Source organism: Glandiceps talaboti, chromosome 1 (assembly GCF_964340395.1).
Source record: "Glandiceps talaboti chromosome 1, keGlaTala1.1, whole genome shotgun sequence".
Classification (NCBI taxonomy): Eukaryota; Metazoa; Hemichordata; class Enteropneusta; family Spengelidae; genus Glandiceps; species Glandiceps talaboti.
This window is the reverse complement of record NC_135549.1, coordinates 2433089-2452500: the sequence shown is the minus strand read 5'-3', so window position 1 is coordinate 2452500 and position 19412 is coordinate 2433089. Positions and strand designations below refer to the sequence as shown.

The window sequence follows — 19412 nt, the reverse complement described above, 5'->3', positions numbered from 1 at the left end:
ATCACATCAACCAGTCTTTCCTCTACTATTTTTTTATTTTTTATTTTTTTGTATGTTTTTAGACTTCTATAAAACTATGAGTTCAATACAATTTCCTGTACATACCATGAACTAATTGTTTATGTCTTTGATATTGGCTGGTTTATGTTATGCATCATGAATGTGCATTATACTAGTAAAGTATATTTCAATATGTATCAACTGTAAATGCATTGTGTAGATGTGCATACATGAGCTACACTCTTTGTGTACATGTGCAGTCATGCTATTTTGCACCACATTCAATCTACATACATCCTTACACAATTATTCTTGGAATCTGCCACAAATATTTTCACAGGCCCATCATCTTCAATGACAACGACACCCTTTGGGTTGCGGAGTTGATGGGGTTTCCCATCTATGCGGCAAATATATTTGCCATCCTTATCAAACTTTTGAAGTCTACTTTCATCAGTGATGTACATGTACCCTCTCAAACTGAGGCTAATGCCTTTGGGATAATTCAAAATGCCTGGGCCAAATGAATACTTCAAATTAACCTCAGCATCATAAACTTTAATACAATGGTTATATTTATCGGTTATGAAAAGGTCACCTTGTGAATCAATCATTATGGAGTGCCTAGCACCCAGAGAGTGACAAGGGAAGGACTTAAGAAATTTCCCATCTTGTGTAAATCTCTTTATGTAATATAAAAACAAACCATGTCTAGATGAGACATACACTGTGCCATCCATGGGACTTATGGCAATGGAACAAACATGTGATAAATGATTGCTTCCGATCCATCTGATAAGCTTTCCATTTTCATCTATCACTGCAATGGCTGAATACTTTGCATCTATACAGAAACATACATCATCATCAGACACTGCTATATCACGGGGTGTGAACTTCCCATCTATACTAAGATTCATTTCTCTCCTGACACTACCATGCCTGTCTAAAATTTGAAGCCGGTGATTACCCCTGTCATTTATGATGATATTCCGGTGTTTATTAATAGCTAGCCTATTTGGTTGTTTGAACTGACCCATCTGCCTACCCTCCTTCCCTCCTATGGTTTTCACTAACCCACTGATGACAGAGATTTCAAAAGGTGAACCAGGTATGTGATGATCTTCAAATGTCAAAGTGACTCTATGCTGGCCATCCATATTACTGGTTACAGTTACACTCTGAGTGCCATCTTTCAAGATTGATGTTGGCAGGAATACCAATGATCCAGTTGGTTTCATCAAAACTGCTTTCACTTTCGGAGTAATTATTTGTCTTCCATTAGTATCTTTCATCTTGATTATCAAATTCATTGGTCTACCATTGAGGAGTTCACATGTCACATTCTCAATGCTGCATTTGGACAGATCAACATTTCTTTCAGGTGTGTACAGGGATAAGACCCGTTCTTGTCTTGTTTTGGATGGTAGTGAGGGCATTGTTCTGAGCATCACATCTGGTTTCACTGTGTCAGCAGATTGTGGCTGGCGTTGAAGTACCATTGGACGTCCTGGTGGTGTGTAAAGTGGATTGTTGTCATCAGATATGCCAGACCTGGGAATGTGTGGTTTGGATCCAAGCTGTTGTGGCTTTGGTGCTTCTGGTTTTATGTCTGGTAGCAGTATATTCCCTATGTCGTCCATTATGGCCTTGACACTGGACAAGAATTCAGCAGATGAACAACATTGAATTAGTTTTTGTGCATATTTCTTTATCCTGCAATGCTTTACTTTGAATTCATTAAACTTAATTTCCATTTGCTTCAGTTCAAACTCATATCGTCTGGCCACTTCTCTATCACCACATCTAGATTCCATGATGATTTCTCCTGCCTTAGCTTTTATCTTGTCCTTGTCTTGAAGGTGGCGCTTTCTGAATTTCTTGCATGCCTGCTGAACCATTTCTATTTTATGACTGTCAGCTTCCTCCTTTATTTTCAGTTTGTAAAGCAAGCCTTGAAGTTGTTTCTTGTATCTATCTGCTGCCTCTTCTAACTCTTGGTGGACATGTTGTTGATGGACCATAACAATGCACTCCAGACATACCAGCACTTGGCAGGTGTCACAGAAATATTTGACTTGGTTGTCATGGTGAACTGTACAGTGAACAGGTGACTCAGACTTGGTGGACTTTGAAGCTTGGTATTCTTTAATGGCTAGACTCTGATGTGACCGAGAAGACACAATAGTTTGATGAATATCGATACAGGGAGAACAGAAGACTTGTTGACATTCTTGACACCAGTGTGTGCAGATATTTTGTTCACATCCTTCACAGTTTGTGTTACTCTTTCCTGCAGGTTCATATCTTCCTTGAACTTCAACCATAAAGTCAACCATAAATGAGTTGTCTTTTAGCTCTGACACTCCACCAGAGGGTAAAAGATAAGAGGCACTACACAGGGGACAGATGACTTCCTTCCTTGTTCCAACACGCTCAACTAAACACTCTTCACAAAATGTATGTTTACAGGGTAGAAGTTTGGGTTTCTTGTACTTGCCACAACAGATAGCACAGACCAGAAGGTCTTCTGTATTTCCGTGGAAGAATGGAGCTGCTGTAGCCATGTCGACCTGAGGTTGACAACTGTTGGTGACAGTATCTGAACTTTATTTATATATAATTGTATAAGTATCATATGTCAGGCAAACACCATAGACTGGCAGTAAAAATATCATATTTGTGACAAAGCATCACTGTCAAATAATGATATATGTATTGACTTTATATCAAGCTATCAATAAAGCTAGAGAGCCTCACCTTCCTTTTTGATGAACTTAGGGAGACTTTTATATGACTTCACTTTACCTGCTCTCCAGTTTTTCATAGGTACCGGTAGACCATTTTTACTGTTCTAGTCTCTTACCATTTAAGTTTTTATATTTACAAAGTTCATTGGATTCATTTTTAGCCTTTTGTTCATTTTCTGTATTCTTATTTCTTACTTCACACTTTTGTTGTTTTTTAGCCCTTCAAAAAAGACTGTCTGTGTACAGTCGAAACGTTGGGATTCAAATAAAGCAGAAGTTTTAACCAGACTTGGACTTGTCCTTTTATTCAAACTCAAGTTATGCCATACTCAAGTCCATATGTGTTGAAAAGTTTATCATACCATATCACTGTAGTTGGACTAATAACTTACCTTAGATGACATCTTGTTTTTTTCTTTTTCAAGACTGTACAGTGGGCCAGTGGCCAAAAGTACATGTACTCATTAATTAATAAACAAACAATAAAGACTGATACTTATACTTGTACTACAAACTCATCTTTATATCAAGTTATATGTTTCTAATTATTATCAATTAAAATGCAGTGACCAAACAGAAAGAGGATATTGAAAATATATTTATATCAACTAACCCAAAAAAATGTTCAAATTACAAATCACAAACGTAAATACACCAAAAAAAACCAAAACAGAAGTCAGAAAGAAACTTTGCTAGTCACAATAACATATATGCTCTACAGAATTGTGGCACACAGTGAAATCACTTTATTTGGGAAATGTGTATTGCAAGTTGTAGATTATAAGTAAATGGTGTTGTTAGAGGAAAAGAAATACTGCTATTGGTTACTGTATTGGTTACTTTACATTGATCACTATGTATATGTATATATTCTGTTGGTGTATTGGATTTATACTTTTGTATGCGTTTCTTTCTTTCGCTGTGTTTTTGTTTTCATTTTTCTTACTCAGTGTGTTTTTCATGAACTGCGTTTAAAATAGGAACACGTCAAATAACTGATTTTGTAAAAAAATAATATAAATATTATAACGAGGCTGAACTCGATTAGTTGCTTGACCAACTATTTTTCAGTCTTTTTCTCTACAGTACAATGTATATAAAAAACTGCTATGTATTATTATCATTAATTTGAGAATAAATTATTATTATTATTATTATAATATGGTAAACTTGAACTAGGCATTCTTACTGAGTAGTAAATTCACTTGGGTAAAATAGATCTGAGTTAAAATCGTTTGTTAAAAATTCTGATTATTAACAGACTGACTGTACAGTATGTCATGTAGACTGCACATAGTCAGTATAGAATAAGGAAATATATCAGTCATTGAAATATTGATAGTAAACACTTGGACTGCATGATAAATAAACATCAGCATGAACATGTTTGTATTGATAACAAAACTACTGATAACTGAATTCAAATTTCTCATAGATAGATTCAAAATGATCAAATTGAATTGTTTACTTTACATGTTAGTCCTGGTCTACAAAGTTTACTTATAGTATGAATTCAAATTTCTCATAGATAGATTCAAAATATAAAGTAAGAAAAATGAAGTGGACTTGTTTCTTTGATTGATAGGAAGTTGGTCAATAGTGAATGAAGCATGGGCCATGGTTGTTACTTGAACAATGCACAATTTATCAAATGACTGACATGAAATATATGACAAAAAAAACCCAAAAATAGTTTGACGAATTCAGTTTACACAAGGTGTAGATGTTTGTCAATATGTCTTTTGATTTATTAGGGGGTTCATACACAGCACACTTCAAGCTGCTGGTCTATAAGCTGAACAGTTGTGAACAGTTTTCAGCTGGCCCAGAGTCAAGCTAGATTAGTATTGATGAGAGCAGGTGGTTTAAGTCGATCACAATCAGGACTACCTTTCACACTGGCTTAACTATATATATGTATGAATATATTTGGGGCTGCTCCAGTTCCAGTTGATGAAATGGGTCTAAGGGATTTACTCCATTCATAAAGAAATAAGTCAGGTACAAGGCTACCTGGATAACATAGTTGACACATCCAAAGTTGAATTTGAATGCACACAAAATTAACACACACACACACACACACACACACACACACACACACACACACACACACACACACACACACACACACACACACACACAATGTGCATGCATGTGGCACATGCAGACATGAACACACATACATACATGCATGCTGCTGCACATGTGCACACACACAAATATCCATGCATGCAAGTATGCATAAACAGATGCAAACATGAGCACACACACACACACACACACACACACACACACACACACAGACAGACAGACGCAGACATAGACACAGACACAGACACTGATACACAGGACCTATTCCTATACCTCTGTCTGTATTGGACTATTAAACTTACCCTTTGTGGTATTGTAGACACAGTACAGCATCTCCTAATCTTTGCAGCTGATGTTTACAAGAACGTTTCCAGGCATCAACCACCCATATACGACCACTCTCTGTACCAACAATCACAAAGCTGGCCCCTAGACAGATCACACTAGAAACACGACTTTCACTTGCCTCTTGGTCGTCTGATTTCAATATCATACCCTGTAATTGATAAAATGTGTACAGGATGCCATATCAAGACACTTTTACTTGGTATCCTAAATATATCATGTTACAGTGCTGGCAATGTAGTTGTAGACAATAAAACCAGGCTACACTTTTATTGCTGGCACTGTATGATCACTACCGGTAGTACATGTACTGGTTAGTAATGTTAAGTGTGATGAGTAAAGATATGACCCTAACCTGTGTAAAATATTTAGATTTACCAAAAGTACGTAATTGGAGGGGATGTTTTAATCTTATAAATGTAACACCCAGTTGTGACAGTCTGATTTAAGAAATACCAAGAATGCCACAAGTATTTTCTTACAGCCTTTTTACCAAAAATGGTATTGTCAATCAAAACAAAAACTGTATATTTCCCAAATCAGCTCACCTCGATTAGTTCTATGTCCCGAAATCACAATCTCAGCAGTTTTTGAGTTTACATTTTTTTTCACTCCAAATCACAATAATTTGCATATCAAAATTCAGATCTTACACCAAATAAATTTTCACCTAGACATCCAATAAAATATCAGACTGATCAGCTCAACATTTTTGAGTCTATATACTTTTAAACCAAAAATTCCAATTATTTTTACCTAATTTGCATAATCCAAGACATTCTATTATCTAGACACTCCTAAGAACATCCAACTAAATATTAGACCGATCAAGTCAGTAAATTTTTTCGTTTCATTCTTTTGATCAAAAATGGTTTTTGAAAGACTGAAAGTGTTATACCTACCTCCACAGCAGATTCATTTGCCATATTTATCCATGACAGCATACCAGTTGTACTGTCTCCTCCTCCTAACCATAATTCTATTTTCTCTTCTCCATTTGAAACAAAGGTCTATACAAAGTGAATATTATGAATAAATTAAGTAAACACCTCAATTCATGATATACAAATTTCATTTCAAAACCTGCAATAATTCTGATTACATAGTGAAATCAAGTGAATATGCAAATTACACTAATTAATATACATAGATTGCAACAAAAAATACTCAGACCCATACTCAATATCTGTGAATCAAATTTTGTGTCAATCTAGCCAGTGAGTCTTCAGGTTTTGATTATAATGCAGCCATGCAAACAAACAGCATGCATTTTGTTTGAGTATTTTGTTTGCAAAGAACAGATTGTCTGATACGATAAAATGGGACACAGTTTTATGAATTATATATTTAAATAGGTTGTATTACATGAAATTATGTTGTCTAATTATCTAAATACATCAATGGAATCACCTTACCCTAATTGCAATGGATTCCGCTGATACACATTTAAACACGGAGTAGTCTCTCTTCAAACATAACAACTCAGCTGAGTTCAGACGTTTTACCACTTCTTCTGACTAAAAAAGTACAGACTACGATAAACATCACATAGTACTCACAACACAAGCTGTTATCAAATGTCATTATTGGCTAAAAGTGTCTCATCTCAAGGTGAAAATAAAAGATAAACTTATATTCATCAAAATTAAAGTAGTGTGTGTTCTTCCAGCTTCAAGTGAAAAGATTTCAAAAGCTATTTACTTCTGAATTGATTTGTATGAAGGAAATCCATAGTCTTTGATTTTCCTGTAGAGTTAATACAGTATTTGGCGGCCATATTGGATAGTGGTGGCCATATTGGATGGTGGCCATGTTGGATTGTAAAATGACTTAATTTTGATATCACTTTGTCCTCTATTTCATAAATTTGTATGATGACCATTGATTTTAACCGACAATGGATTTCAGCTTTGTCAAACAAAGTAACATTAAATTTTAACATTTTGATATCTGAGGCACGTACTTAGCTGTAAGCAGAAAAGAATAATTGACTTCTGTATAAATCGTGAATTTTTCAAGAAATGTTTAAGAGAGTCAACAATATGAGACTTACTGTGGGTCTTTCTTCTGGTACCTGTTCCACACAATGATTGATCAAATCTTGTACATCAGGCCACTGGACAGGACCACCTACAGCTATGGGGGGTAACAATCTACCCTGTAAGAGTAAACAAAAATATTACAAAATCAAAATCAAAGAAGATTTTCCTTTTTGGTATATGATTCCATGTTCACAAAAATAGGTGAACATATTGCCATTTAACCAATACAAGAATCAAGCATGATGAAAATTTGAGATCATATCTATTAAGTACAGGCAATGATTCCTACCTTCATGACAGCATCATCCAGTTCATTTCTGAATGCCAATTCCTCAAAAGGTTTCTTACCACCAGTTACCATCTCATAGAGAAGAATACCAAATGAATAGACATCCACCTAGATAATAATGATGAAATACAATATTATAATGATGACATTGTTTTTAATTTATCTTACAAATTCTATTGTGACAGAGAAACCACTTCACTTGGGAATTATGGGTTGTAACTGTCATCTCACCTTGTTGCCATAGATGACGTCTCCCTTGGCAACTTCTGGAGCTCTGTATCCAGGTGTACCCTCTGGTGCTGTAAGTCCTAGAGGTGTAGCAAACCTGGATATACCATAGTCTGATATCTTAGCATTCACCTGTTTGATGAAAAGTGGATGATTTTATTATGTGAATTTCAATTTCCATTATAATGTTGTTTTCAATTTTGATGTCATCAACGTCGTCGTCCGTCGTCGTCGTCGTCGTCGTCGTCGTCGTCGTCGTCGTCGTCGTCGTCGTCGTCGTCGTCGTCGTTGTCATGGCCGTCGTCGTCGTCATCATCGTCGTCGTAGTCATCATTTCAATTTTGTACTGTTAATTTCAATGTTATCATGAACATGGTGATTCATAACAATTCCAAGCTGTACGACATCAAATGCATGTAATGATATGTAACAAAAAATGCTCCAGTTACAGTTTCCGCCTTGCTGATTTACTGTACAGCATCAAAGCCTTGCATGTAATTTCATACTGAACTATATTGTCTACACTTACCAAAACACCAAGGTTTAGAGAGAAGATCAATACATTGTCTGGTTTAAGGTCTCTGTAAATAATTCTATGCTGGTGTAGAAACATCAAACCCTCAGCAACCTGTAGAAAATCCAACAATAAAGATATTCTTTCATTTGTAGCAAACCCCAAAACATATATATCACGACAGTGTAGTGAATAAAGAACTATACATTGTAGAAAGGTTTCTAATTTATGTAGACCTTCACACTTCTACATGTATTACTCTGATAGATGGCTCTGTTTATTCAAAAGGTCTATTGCACCACCTGTACAGCTATTCTACAGAGCAAAAGGTTTGACTAGTATCAAAATGTACTGGTAGATGGCTCTAAACTTTTCATTACAAGGGTCTATTGTCTCACCTAATGTTGCAGTCCTTTCTGAAAGTTGTATCTAGTATCGACCTTTAGGCCCTTTCATTAGAAAGCTCTGGAGACTACACACCTGTCAGCAACTGACTCTACTGATAGAGGGCACTATTCATTTGAAAGGTCTATTATCTCACCTGTACAGCTATTCTATGTTGCAGTCCTCTACTCAAAGGTCTATCAAGTATTGAACTGAGTGTACCAAGTGGTGCTAACTCCATTACCAGTACTCTAGGACGTAATCCCACACCAGTCATAGATATCAAACTAAGATGACGTAGTTTCCTCAACACTGTCACCTTTAGATGAGTGATTAAAAACAAGTCAATATTGTTAGATAGTAAAGTCACAACAATATTCAATTATTTTGTTGACAGGTATTATTCCCCAATATTTTTCTACATTTAGCCAAAGAAACAATAAGTGACCTAAGGGGCCTTGCTACTTTGAGTTGGTGATAAGAAGTCGCAAACCACTTTGGTCATGAGTATATTTTTACTTATACTTACAGTATACAGAAGTTGTTGTATATGTTGAAATATATGTGATTAAGTGTGAAAGTTACCGTTCACTATTGCTATCCAACACTATCAGTATCAACAAATTTAATATATTGACAAATGATTAATCGTTCCAGACAATTTCTTTGTTTTGTTTACACATGGACATCAAGCCAGTGTACACAGTACCATGAATGATAAGAAGATAAATACTTTAGCTAATTAGAAGGATTGAACTGTTTGTACAGTAAAGGTTTGGGGTCCATTTTTCAAAATCAACAGACAAAAATGTAATGTAAAAAAGTTAGGAAAAAATAGCAAAGAGTTAGTAAAGTATGACTTACTTCTTGTCTAAGCATCCAGTGTGGGTGAATATCTCCTATCTTGCTGAACACTTTGACTGCAACAGGCTACAAAATAACAGATTTCAGATATCATGTATAACAAAATAACAGATTTCAGATATATATAACAAAATAACAGATTTCAGATATCATGTATAACAAAATAACAGATTTCAGATATCATGTATAACAAAATAACAGATTTCAGATATCATGTATAACAAAATAACAGATTTCAGATATATATAACAAAATAACAGATTTCAGATATCATGTATAACAAAATAACAGATTTCAGATATCATGTATAACAAAATAACAGATTTCAGATATCATGTATAACAAAATAACAGATTTCAGATATATATAACAAAATAACAGATTTCAGATATCATGTATAACAAAATAACAGATATCATTATCATGTATAACAAAATAACAGATTTCAGATATCATGTATAACAAAATAACAGATTTCAGATATCATGTATAACAAAATAACAGATTTCAGATATATATAACAAAATAACAGATTTCAGATATCATGTATAACAAAATAACAGATATCATTATCATGTATAACAAAATAACAGATTTCAGATATGTATAACAAAATAACAGATTTCAGATATCATGTATAAACAGATCAGATAATACACTATATATTGGTACCAGAATGATACATGATAGACTTTACTCCTGCCACTAGGACAAATTTTCAGACTCACAAATTCAACTTGAAATGAGAACCACAACACTTGATAGATTAGAACCCTTAGTAACTTAAGTATACTTTGCATAAAGTTTTCTTTCTGAGATTCCTGACAGGAATGTTGGATTGATTTTGCACTTTCTTATTTCCCTTGGGTTCTTGACAGGAAATTCACCTGGATTATAGAATTAATGAATTTGCCTTATTTCTATTTTTGATGATGTACATTTAGAAGTTCATTTTATAATACATGAATTCTGGAGAATGTTTTACATGTGGTGGTATGTTTAATATTGACATCAGTTTACATAGAGAAGACACTTAACACTGAGGTGATGATATCTAGTCTTGAATATATGGTATTATCTTACGTAACATACTGATGTACCATTTTGTTTAAGTTCCACCTTATTAGAAACAGTAAATCAATTTATTATGTTTCCAAGAAACACAAAAACAGGTTTTCTCTCTCCCCATAATTATGAAAGCTAAGACTATTTTGGTTAGAGAAGCTTGTGTGCAATTTGGATAGTTACCTGGTCTCTGTATGTTGCTCTGTACACTGATCCATAACTACCATCTCCTAGCAGATTCTCACTACTATTAAAATAAACAAAGGCAGAAGTTTACAAAACAACTTTCACTGCTTTTTGTCTACAGCAGAGTTGGATGAGGCAATGTCATGTTTGGTAAGTATATGGATTTTGTACGAATAGTGGATTTTTACAACAAATATGACAGTCAAGGGATCAGATTTTTAGTCATGTCAATAGGACTACAATATAGTCTATTTCTAGTCTAGCTGCTAGACCCCTGGGGCTGTTCTGCTTACTTTAAAAGTGACCAAAGGTTGCCTGTGAGGGCACTAACCCGACAGCAGTAATGTTATCACCTTTCAGCTTTATTCGGCAATCCTCAAAACACAGATCCGAGGATTTACTACAAGACTAACTCTCCTCTTGATTAGGTCATTGACCCCTGGCTAGAAATGTTACTGAGTGCATTAATTGGAAACAAATTAACAGTGCCCTTTATAATGGCAAAAGATATTAGAAGGTGTTAGTATTATTCATAAACACTAAAATCCTGTTTACCTCTCTGAAAAGTCAAAGTCTTCATACGACAGTTGAAAACGATCTTCTAAGTCTCCTAATACCACATCTGGTGCCTATGGTAACGACAAAACAACACTAAATAGTACAACAAATTTGAACTGAATGCACAAGAATAATACGTAATTGTTTGATTCTTCAGTGTCCTGGAGTGATTTAAAATATTGCAAAACTTTCAGAAACATCTAAGACCACAACTAAATTGAGGTACACAACATAAGAGTTAGGTTATAAAAAATCAAACCATAATACAGTATAGACCAACTGACTTCAATAATGTAACACTTACTAAGTTATACAATGGTATGTTCTCTTTTGTCTTAGGACACATAATAATGTCATTGATGTCTGACTGTTCCACCAACATTTCCAGTGTGTATTCGTGAGAACCTGCAATGGAAATGACAAAATGGTAAAGAACTAATTTATATACATGAAGTTGCCATGGAAACTGATGTTTGCAGTGATAATACCCTATATTTGTGCACTCATGCTGTATTGGATGGCTGGTATTGAGATTGTACAAAATGTAATAATTATCTGTGCCTACTTTCTTTTGCCTAAATTTCTGAATTTATACTTACCGTATTTACAAGAGTTAGTTATTGTTTCATTTTATCATTGTAACATTACATTGATAATAATAACAACAGTAAAATATGATTTCTTCTATTTCATATACATAAATACATTCACTCATTTTTTTTTCTAAATATGAAAATTCTTTAAGAATGTGAAAGATTTCAATAAAATATGCCTGGTGACTATATACTGTACAAGTCAATGGAGAAATATTGACAAATAAAAATTCTTTAAAGTGTTCTGGAAAACATTATCTGAATTGACATTTGATCCCTTTCCAAGTTTCTACATGTAGACCCATGTTGGGCTTTGTTCTGATAATTTATTTTAGTAACCAAACCTTGTATGCCCACCCTTACACACACTGTGGTACCATCCTGCAACTTGTGATGGTTTACCCCTTGCCTGATACCACTAACCCCCCCCCCCCCACCCCCCCACCTAATTAAAACTCATGCCTTGTGAACAAATTGGTGACTTAAACCATTACCTTAAACATGATCGCAATGTAACCGTGGTTACTGACTCAAAAAACTCTTACCTTGACATAGTGGACACGGTACCAATCTTTGTACAGGAATTCTTCCCAACATTGGATCAATTTCACACAAACCTGGAAACCATTCTTCAATGAGAACATCAATATGATCCACCACTTGACCAAGCAATCTGAAATGATAATATCCCAATCCATATAACATGACTTAAAAGTTAAAGCCTCATGTTTGAGTCTCACAGTCCTGGATTACTAAATTAGTAGAGCAACGAGGATTACTTAGGATCAGTCTTTTCTTCAGAATCAATTTTTTCTACAGCTCTGATGGACAACTAATTTCTATAATCAAAGCTTAATCCTAATCTGTCAGTGGCCTTATGGATGACATAAAAGAGTGGACAATATATTATAATGAAATTATGATCATGTTAACCACAAATGTACACAATATGTAATGAGGGAATTTCTCTGTAGAAGTTGTAAAAGTACAGTCTTAAAGCTATCAGTACAAATGAAACATATCCTTACTTACCTCATACCAAACTTTGTACATGGTGTAGTAATTTCAAGAGTATCAGGTTTACTAGACAATGGCTCTACCAGGAAGAATGCTTGCTGTGTAGGGAGAGAAAATTAATATAGTCAGAATTATAGCATGATTATTGTAACCTTTGACACACGTCATGTTGGTTGTCCATTTACTGCAAATTTACAATTCACTGATTTATCAAACTTTTTGATGGAAAATTTAGTTGGAGAGATTCCATTTCTACAACATGTTAGGATAATAATGGTACACATTTTAAAGTGTCTGTCCACTGTCACAATGAATGACATCGCCATAACACTAGCCAAGTATTACCCCAGAACAGATCTATAATGACACAAGGTCTTTGTAGTAACTTTGTCAACACAATCCATTACAGCCTCTACAACAGCATAGAATGATATTCTTCAAATAGCAACTGCTCTCCTTCCAGGTCCCCTTTTATACAGCTGGGTTGACTGGGTCTTGATTATGGTTCAATAAAATCTTAACTTTCAAGCAACAAATGGCTTGAACTGGCAATTATGCACTCGGGTTCTTACGGTATCATAATACAGCATTTTTCTAAGTGGACATCTATCTGAAAGTTCTGGGTAATCTAAACATGCTATATTTGTTTGTTCAGTAAAATTCTACAATTACCTCTGACCAGCAGACATATATCCCTTCTTTCCAGTACTCTACATGTGGATTGGCATGGGCTTCCACCTAGGATGATAATGGCAGAAAAAAGTGGTTAGGAATGTAGTAGACATCAAAATATCATTACTGGTACACTGTGTGCTAACATCTGTAATAGACTTCATATAAGGGGATACTGGTACTATAGAAATTCTAAAAACTGGATGACAAATTATGTACAGAATCACGGGAATGTTTCTAGCTATATTTCAACAAATTCATTTAAAGGCCAAAAAATCAATCTCATGTTTTAGTATTAGTGTTATCTTATCATTGGAGAACCTCATTCTTTTGTTTTGGACCAAATTTTTCTATAGCCCTGCCAGACAACTGTTTTCAGACCCAAAATCCTAATTCAAACTGGCCCTTTAATGGCAAATTATTTATTAGGTGTATGAATAAATTGAAAATGACTCCCACACAAAAACAAATGAATGGTATCATCAGTAGTATTGATACATTTGCATGCTACACTCTGTTTATATGTACCGGGTTGGTGGGTTGCAAGGTATATTCTGTTTATATGTACCAGGTTGGTGGGTTGTATGATACAGTCTGTTTATATGTACCGGGTTGGTGGGTTTTAAATTTGATTTTGGATACATTTCTGTCTTGTCATGTCATTTATGCTTTTTCTAATACAGAAGCAAATTATGCGCAAGTTGAGCTTGTACCATTTTGTAACATAAAGTTATGTATTTATGTATCTGATGTTACATATTATGAATAAAAACAACTTTGCAAATATGATGGAGCTTTCCTTAATTACAATTAACTTAGCCTCCATGGATGGCTGGATGGTTAACTTGGTAAGCATTCACTTTCACTCAGTCTGCAAACTTGGTACATGTATTTTGTTTTTAGTATTATCTGTGAGGAAAAAGCTGATTGGTTGATTAAGTCACATGATTCATATCTTATGTTGATTGTGTCAAGTTACCCAAATGTGACCTAGTTGGCTGTATAAGGAAATGTGTTACTTTTATGCTGATTTGTCCTCACAGTGAATAAGTGCAGATATAAACACAAAAGACTGAGATTAATACATGTAGTATCAAGTTTGTAGGCTGAGTGGAGAGAATACTTACCAAGTTAACCACCCAGTCATTGACAGAGGTGAAAATGAACTTGAAATGTTTACAATTGAAAGTTTATTTACAAAATTACAAAAATTTCTATTAGCAGTATATTACTACTCTGGCAAGTGAGGTCTTGGTTTACTCTTAAAGATAGACACAAACTAAAACTATTGTTCTTCAATATGGTAGATTACATAGGAAGTGGGTGATAGTGGTTCCTCTGTTGTGCAAATCTAATAACCCTGTGATCAAGTTAGTATAAACATTGGAAATCCCAAAAATATACACTACAAGATCATTGAAGTTATCAGAAATGCCACCCTACTGTGAGTACAATTAAACCAATGTCACAATAATAGTTTTAGTTCGTGTCTATCTAAGTAAACCGAGACAGTTATTGCCAGAGTAGTATATATTTTTTCAAATACTTTTAAAATGCTTCATTACTACTAAGTGATGACATTACAAATGATAAAATATGATATCCATAAATTATATTCCATCTCCATTACTGTTATCCATATTTAGATTTCATACAAATGAAACTTAATTATTATTAGCATAACTTTGATTATTTTCCACTTTTGTTAACTTATTTGCGTCTTAAAATACCTTGTGCTCTTTGTGCATATGCTGATCAGTATTACCCAGTGCACGCCATTTTGAGACGACTTTTCTCAGAAAAAGTCGTAGCTGTTCTTCCGACTATTAAAAGTGTATAAAAGATTATGCAGTGAATGCAAAATAATTACTTTTATAAACACTTTATAATGTATTATTCCCTTTATTTTCCTTTTGTTAAAGTTGCCATATGGATGAGGAAAAGATATCTATTTTGGATTTTTAATTCATAAAAAGTTTTATCATCAATATGAAACAACACATGCCAAGTCTTTGTTTGTAACTCAATAAATTGCAAAAGATTAATAAATGACATTGCGTAAAATGGTTGTCATTGTACGTATGATAATAAACCTTTTACCTAATTTTTTTTATAGCTTTTTGCAATTTATTGAGTTACCAATATAGACTTGGTCAAAGTTATTTCACATTGAATTTCCAAGTAGGAAGCCATGATAAAATTGTTTTATAAATTAAAAATCGTAAATAAATACTCAATCATCATCCATATGGCAAATTTAATGTAGAATATGCCTCTGCAGTAATCTGCCCAAATTTCCACACACTTTGCTACATGAAAGCTTGCCCCTGGTCCTTTTTGAAATAATCAAAGGAATTTGGGAGTTCACTTTCTTGTTTTCTGGGAAACAGCCAGACAGAGAACTATTTTAACTTTAATGGGAAAATAAAAGGTAGTCACAAGTCAATTTCCTTGCAAACAAGACGATGAACTCAGAATTTCTTTTACTATATCAAAAGGACCCTACGGAACAAAGCTTTCAGACAAGTAAGTTTGGAGAGATTTTAATGAGTTTGATTTTAAGGGAAATAAATCCACAAGAGACATTCTACTGTAAGTAGTAAGCTGATTAAAAAAGTCTTCGTAATAATGAAATAAACTATTTCCTTATTCTCGCAATCAAAATATAACAAGTTATAATAATAAACATATAATTCAAAATGGATTCATAGAAGAATCAGTGAAAATAATTTTCAACTTTAATATTTTGATATTGTATAATATTCCATCATTTCATTGTCATATATATAAAATTGTAGGTGTCTTAACAAGGACTTTGTGATTTTTAAAATATTTCCATATTAAGTGATGGCAGGGAGATGTATTTTTATTTTCCCATAAAATTACATGATACCTTTTAAATTTATACCTTCCATTTGCTTGCAATTAATGTTAGAATAAATGAAATTAAAACATTTAGAAATATCTATTAGATTTAAATGAAGTGGGAATTTATATTATCTTTGGTACGAAATGTGGTGCCATGTGCTCTAAGTGTTGTCATAGCAACCTACCTCTGCAATCATATTCTGTGAAAACAACATGAGTCTTGAAATCAACCTGGACCAGAATCCAATTGGAATGTATGGCATGTCATACCGTCTATGGATCAGACCTAGAAATGTGAGTATATATGGCATGTCATAATGTCTATGGATCAGACCTAGAAATGTGAGTATATATGGCATGTCATAATGTCTATGGATCAGACCTAGAAATGTGAGTATATATGGCATGTCATAATGTCTATGGATCAGACCTAGAAATGTGAGTATATATGGCATGTCATACCGTCTATGGATCAGACCTAGAAATGTGAGTATATATGGCATGTCATACCGTCTATGGATCAGACCTAGAAATGTGAGTATATATGGCATGTCATACCGTCTATGGATCAGACCTAGAAATGTGAGTATATATGGCATGTCATATCGTCTATGGATCAGACCTAGAAATGTGAGTATATATGACATGTCATACCGTCTATAGTCTATCAGCTAGCCCTCGGATGTTCTTCCGATAAAATACGACACACAGCCGAACAACGCTATCGAGGATGGAACATCCGAGGTCTAGCGAATGTCATCAGGATATAAATAACTGCCAATCAGAGAACCGTATTAGCGACAAGCACAAACAGAGGACAATAGCTAAATTTTCATGCATATTCATCTTAAGGAGGGGCTTGTAAAAATAACCACCAATGCGTTAACTAAAATGTGTGAATGACAACGTCTACACACTCATCAAACACAATTACCATAAACTGATAAGACATAGTAATGACATAAATGTGTTTGTCAACACCTGCATGCAGAGATTGAATATATTAAAGTATATATATGCATATATGGCCCAACCCACCGCTTATCGTAATCTCAATGGAATGTCCGGTCTGAAAATGACATTCGCTAGACTGTTCGGGCAGGCCCTCACATGCGAACTTCGTTCGCTTATAGTTATAGCATCGAAAGAAAGCCCGAACGTCTAGCAGCAAGACTATACCGTCTATGGATCAGACCTAGAAATGTGAGTATATATGGCATGTCATAATGTCTATGGATCAGACCTAGAAATGTGAGTATATATGGCATGTCATAATGTCTATGGATCAGACCTAGAAATGTGAGTATATATGGCATGTAATATCGTCTATGGATTAGACCTAGAAATGTGAGTATATATGGCATGTCATAATGTCTATGGATCAGACCTAGAAATGTGAGTATATAGTACGATACCTATAAGATATACCATGCGTGTTTCTGATAGCAAGTTTTTCTCAAATACCCAATGGCATATATTTAATCTCATTCAGTGTTTACACTATCTTGATTACAGACTGTAATAACTGAGTTATTACAAATCCAAATAACCACAGCACTGCTATTACTCAGTTGAGTAATCTACCATTTTTGCCACATGCAACAACAATAGTTTTAAAAGTATTCTGGTATTGCAAAACAAACCTGGTCTTGTAGATAACTTATAGTCAAAAATTATTTTCCTAACTCCTGTATCTTGCACAATACATGGTATTTTGGAGTATACTATTACATTGCATTTACTCAAGACTCAATGTCTCTGTAATATTACCTAGATCTGTTAGGGCAGGTAGTTGAATCTTGGTAGGTCTTTGTGGTGGCATCTTACATGGTATCAACAACTCTTCTTCATTCTTTGGCAAGGCAATTTCAAATCTGAAAGGAAACAAATAACATATATTCTTGTCAAATTCATATTTGGAAAAAGTCACGAGTTATGTTGACTTGTATTCTATTTTAATACTGATGTTAGTTATTCTCCCTTTTCATTCAAGGTTATATTAACTATCCAAATCATTATCACCAAGTATTTCTTACCTTGTTATCGTAATACAGTACTTGTGATAATTAACTAGTAGAAGAACAAATGAGACAGACAGACAGACAGAGACTGACAGACAGACAGACAGACAGACAGACAGAAATACAGCATTCACACAGAGACACACACCTACAGACACAGACAGACAGACAGACCAGACAAACACAGACAGACAGACAGACAGACAGACAGACAGACACACACACACACACACACACACACACACACACACACACACACTTTAATGTATAGAAAACTCACTTCTGTAAAAGTCTTGTGTACTGTGGTATGAGAGATGGTGGAAAATCACCTCCACTGAATAAGATCTTGATATCAGCTTTCTTCATGACCTGTATCAAATAAATTTACAATTACACTTTGACTAGTTATCTCAACAATGTCTAAATCATTTACTTTCTTAGTTATTTCTGGGATTTTTTCATTATAACCTGGTAGTATACCTACGTATGAAGTAATGTACAAACAGATCTCAGTACACAATTTACAACAAAATTAACATTTATAAACTCATATGTATCATTTATATATTTGTAATTTAGAGCTGAACAGTTTGTCATATTGCATAGACACAACAAAATACCTACCCCTTGACTGTTAATGAATGGATTGATTTCTCTGACAGTAACAATCTGTGCCATCATTTTACATAGCCACTCTGGGTCAACAAAGTACAGATCTTTTAACTGCAATGCTGGGTCATCGTAGTGTAACACCACACCAGATTCATGTAAGAACCGTATTGCCTGACAAGAAAAAATGATACACGTAGAATTATTCTATGACAACTACCAGTACTATATTCTCTTTATTCCTTTCTCTTCCTGTCCATTCCCTCCCTGTCGAACCTAGTAATCATTTCATCTGGATTTATGGCCTAGAGGG

At 34.3% G+C, this 19412-nt stretch overlaps 1 protein-coding gene across 1 annotated transcript in view; it reads right to left on the bottom strand.

Annotated features, from left to right (window-relative positions):
- Positions 1-19412, bottom strand: part of LOC144443206 (leucine-rich repeat serine/threonine-protein kinase 2-like) — a 61816-nt gene that overhangs the window by 7125 nt on the left and 35279 nt on the right. Inside the window, exons 45-63 of the mRNA XM_078132606.1 lie at positions 19115-19273; positions 18771-18859; positions 18240-18343; positions 16655-16755; positions 13602-13667; positions 12945-13027; positions 12458-12585; positions 11624-11724; positions 11317-11390; positions 10759-10822; positions 9511-9576; positions 8804-8965; positions 8278-8376; positions 7752-7880; positions 7521-7628; positions 7243-7347; positions 6605-6706; positions 6092-6199; positions 5147-5340 (exon numbers count right to left, since the gene is read on the bottom strand). Coding sequence (XP_077988732.1) covers positions 5147-5340; positions 6092-6199; positions 6605-6706; positions 7243-7347; positions 7521-7628; positions 7752-7880; positions 8278-8376; positions 8804-8965; positions 9511-9576; positions 10759-10822; positions 11317-11390; positions 11624-11724; positions 12458-12585; positions 12945-13027; positions 13602-13667; positions 16655-16755; positions 18240-18343; positions 18771-18859; positions 19115-19273 — 2042 coding nt within the window. The remainder of the gene's footprint in view (positions 1-5146; positions 5341-6091; positions 6200-6604; positions 6707-7242; positions 7348-7520; positions 7629-7751; positions 7881-8277; positions 8377-8803; positions 8966-9510; positions 9577-10758; positions 10823-11316; positions 11391-11623; positions 11725-12457; positions 12586-12944; positions 13028-13601; positions 13668-16654; positions 16756-18239; positions 18344-18770; positions 18860-19114; positions 19274-19412) is intronic.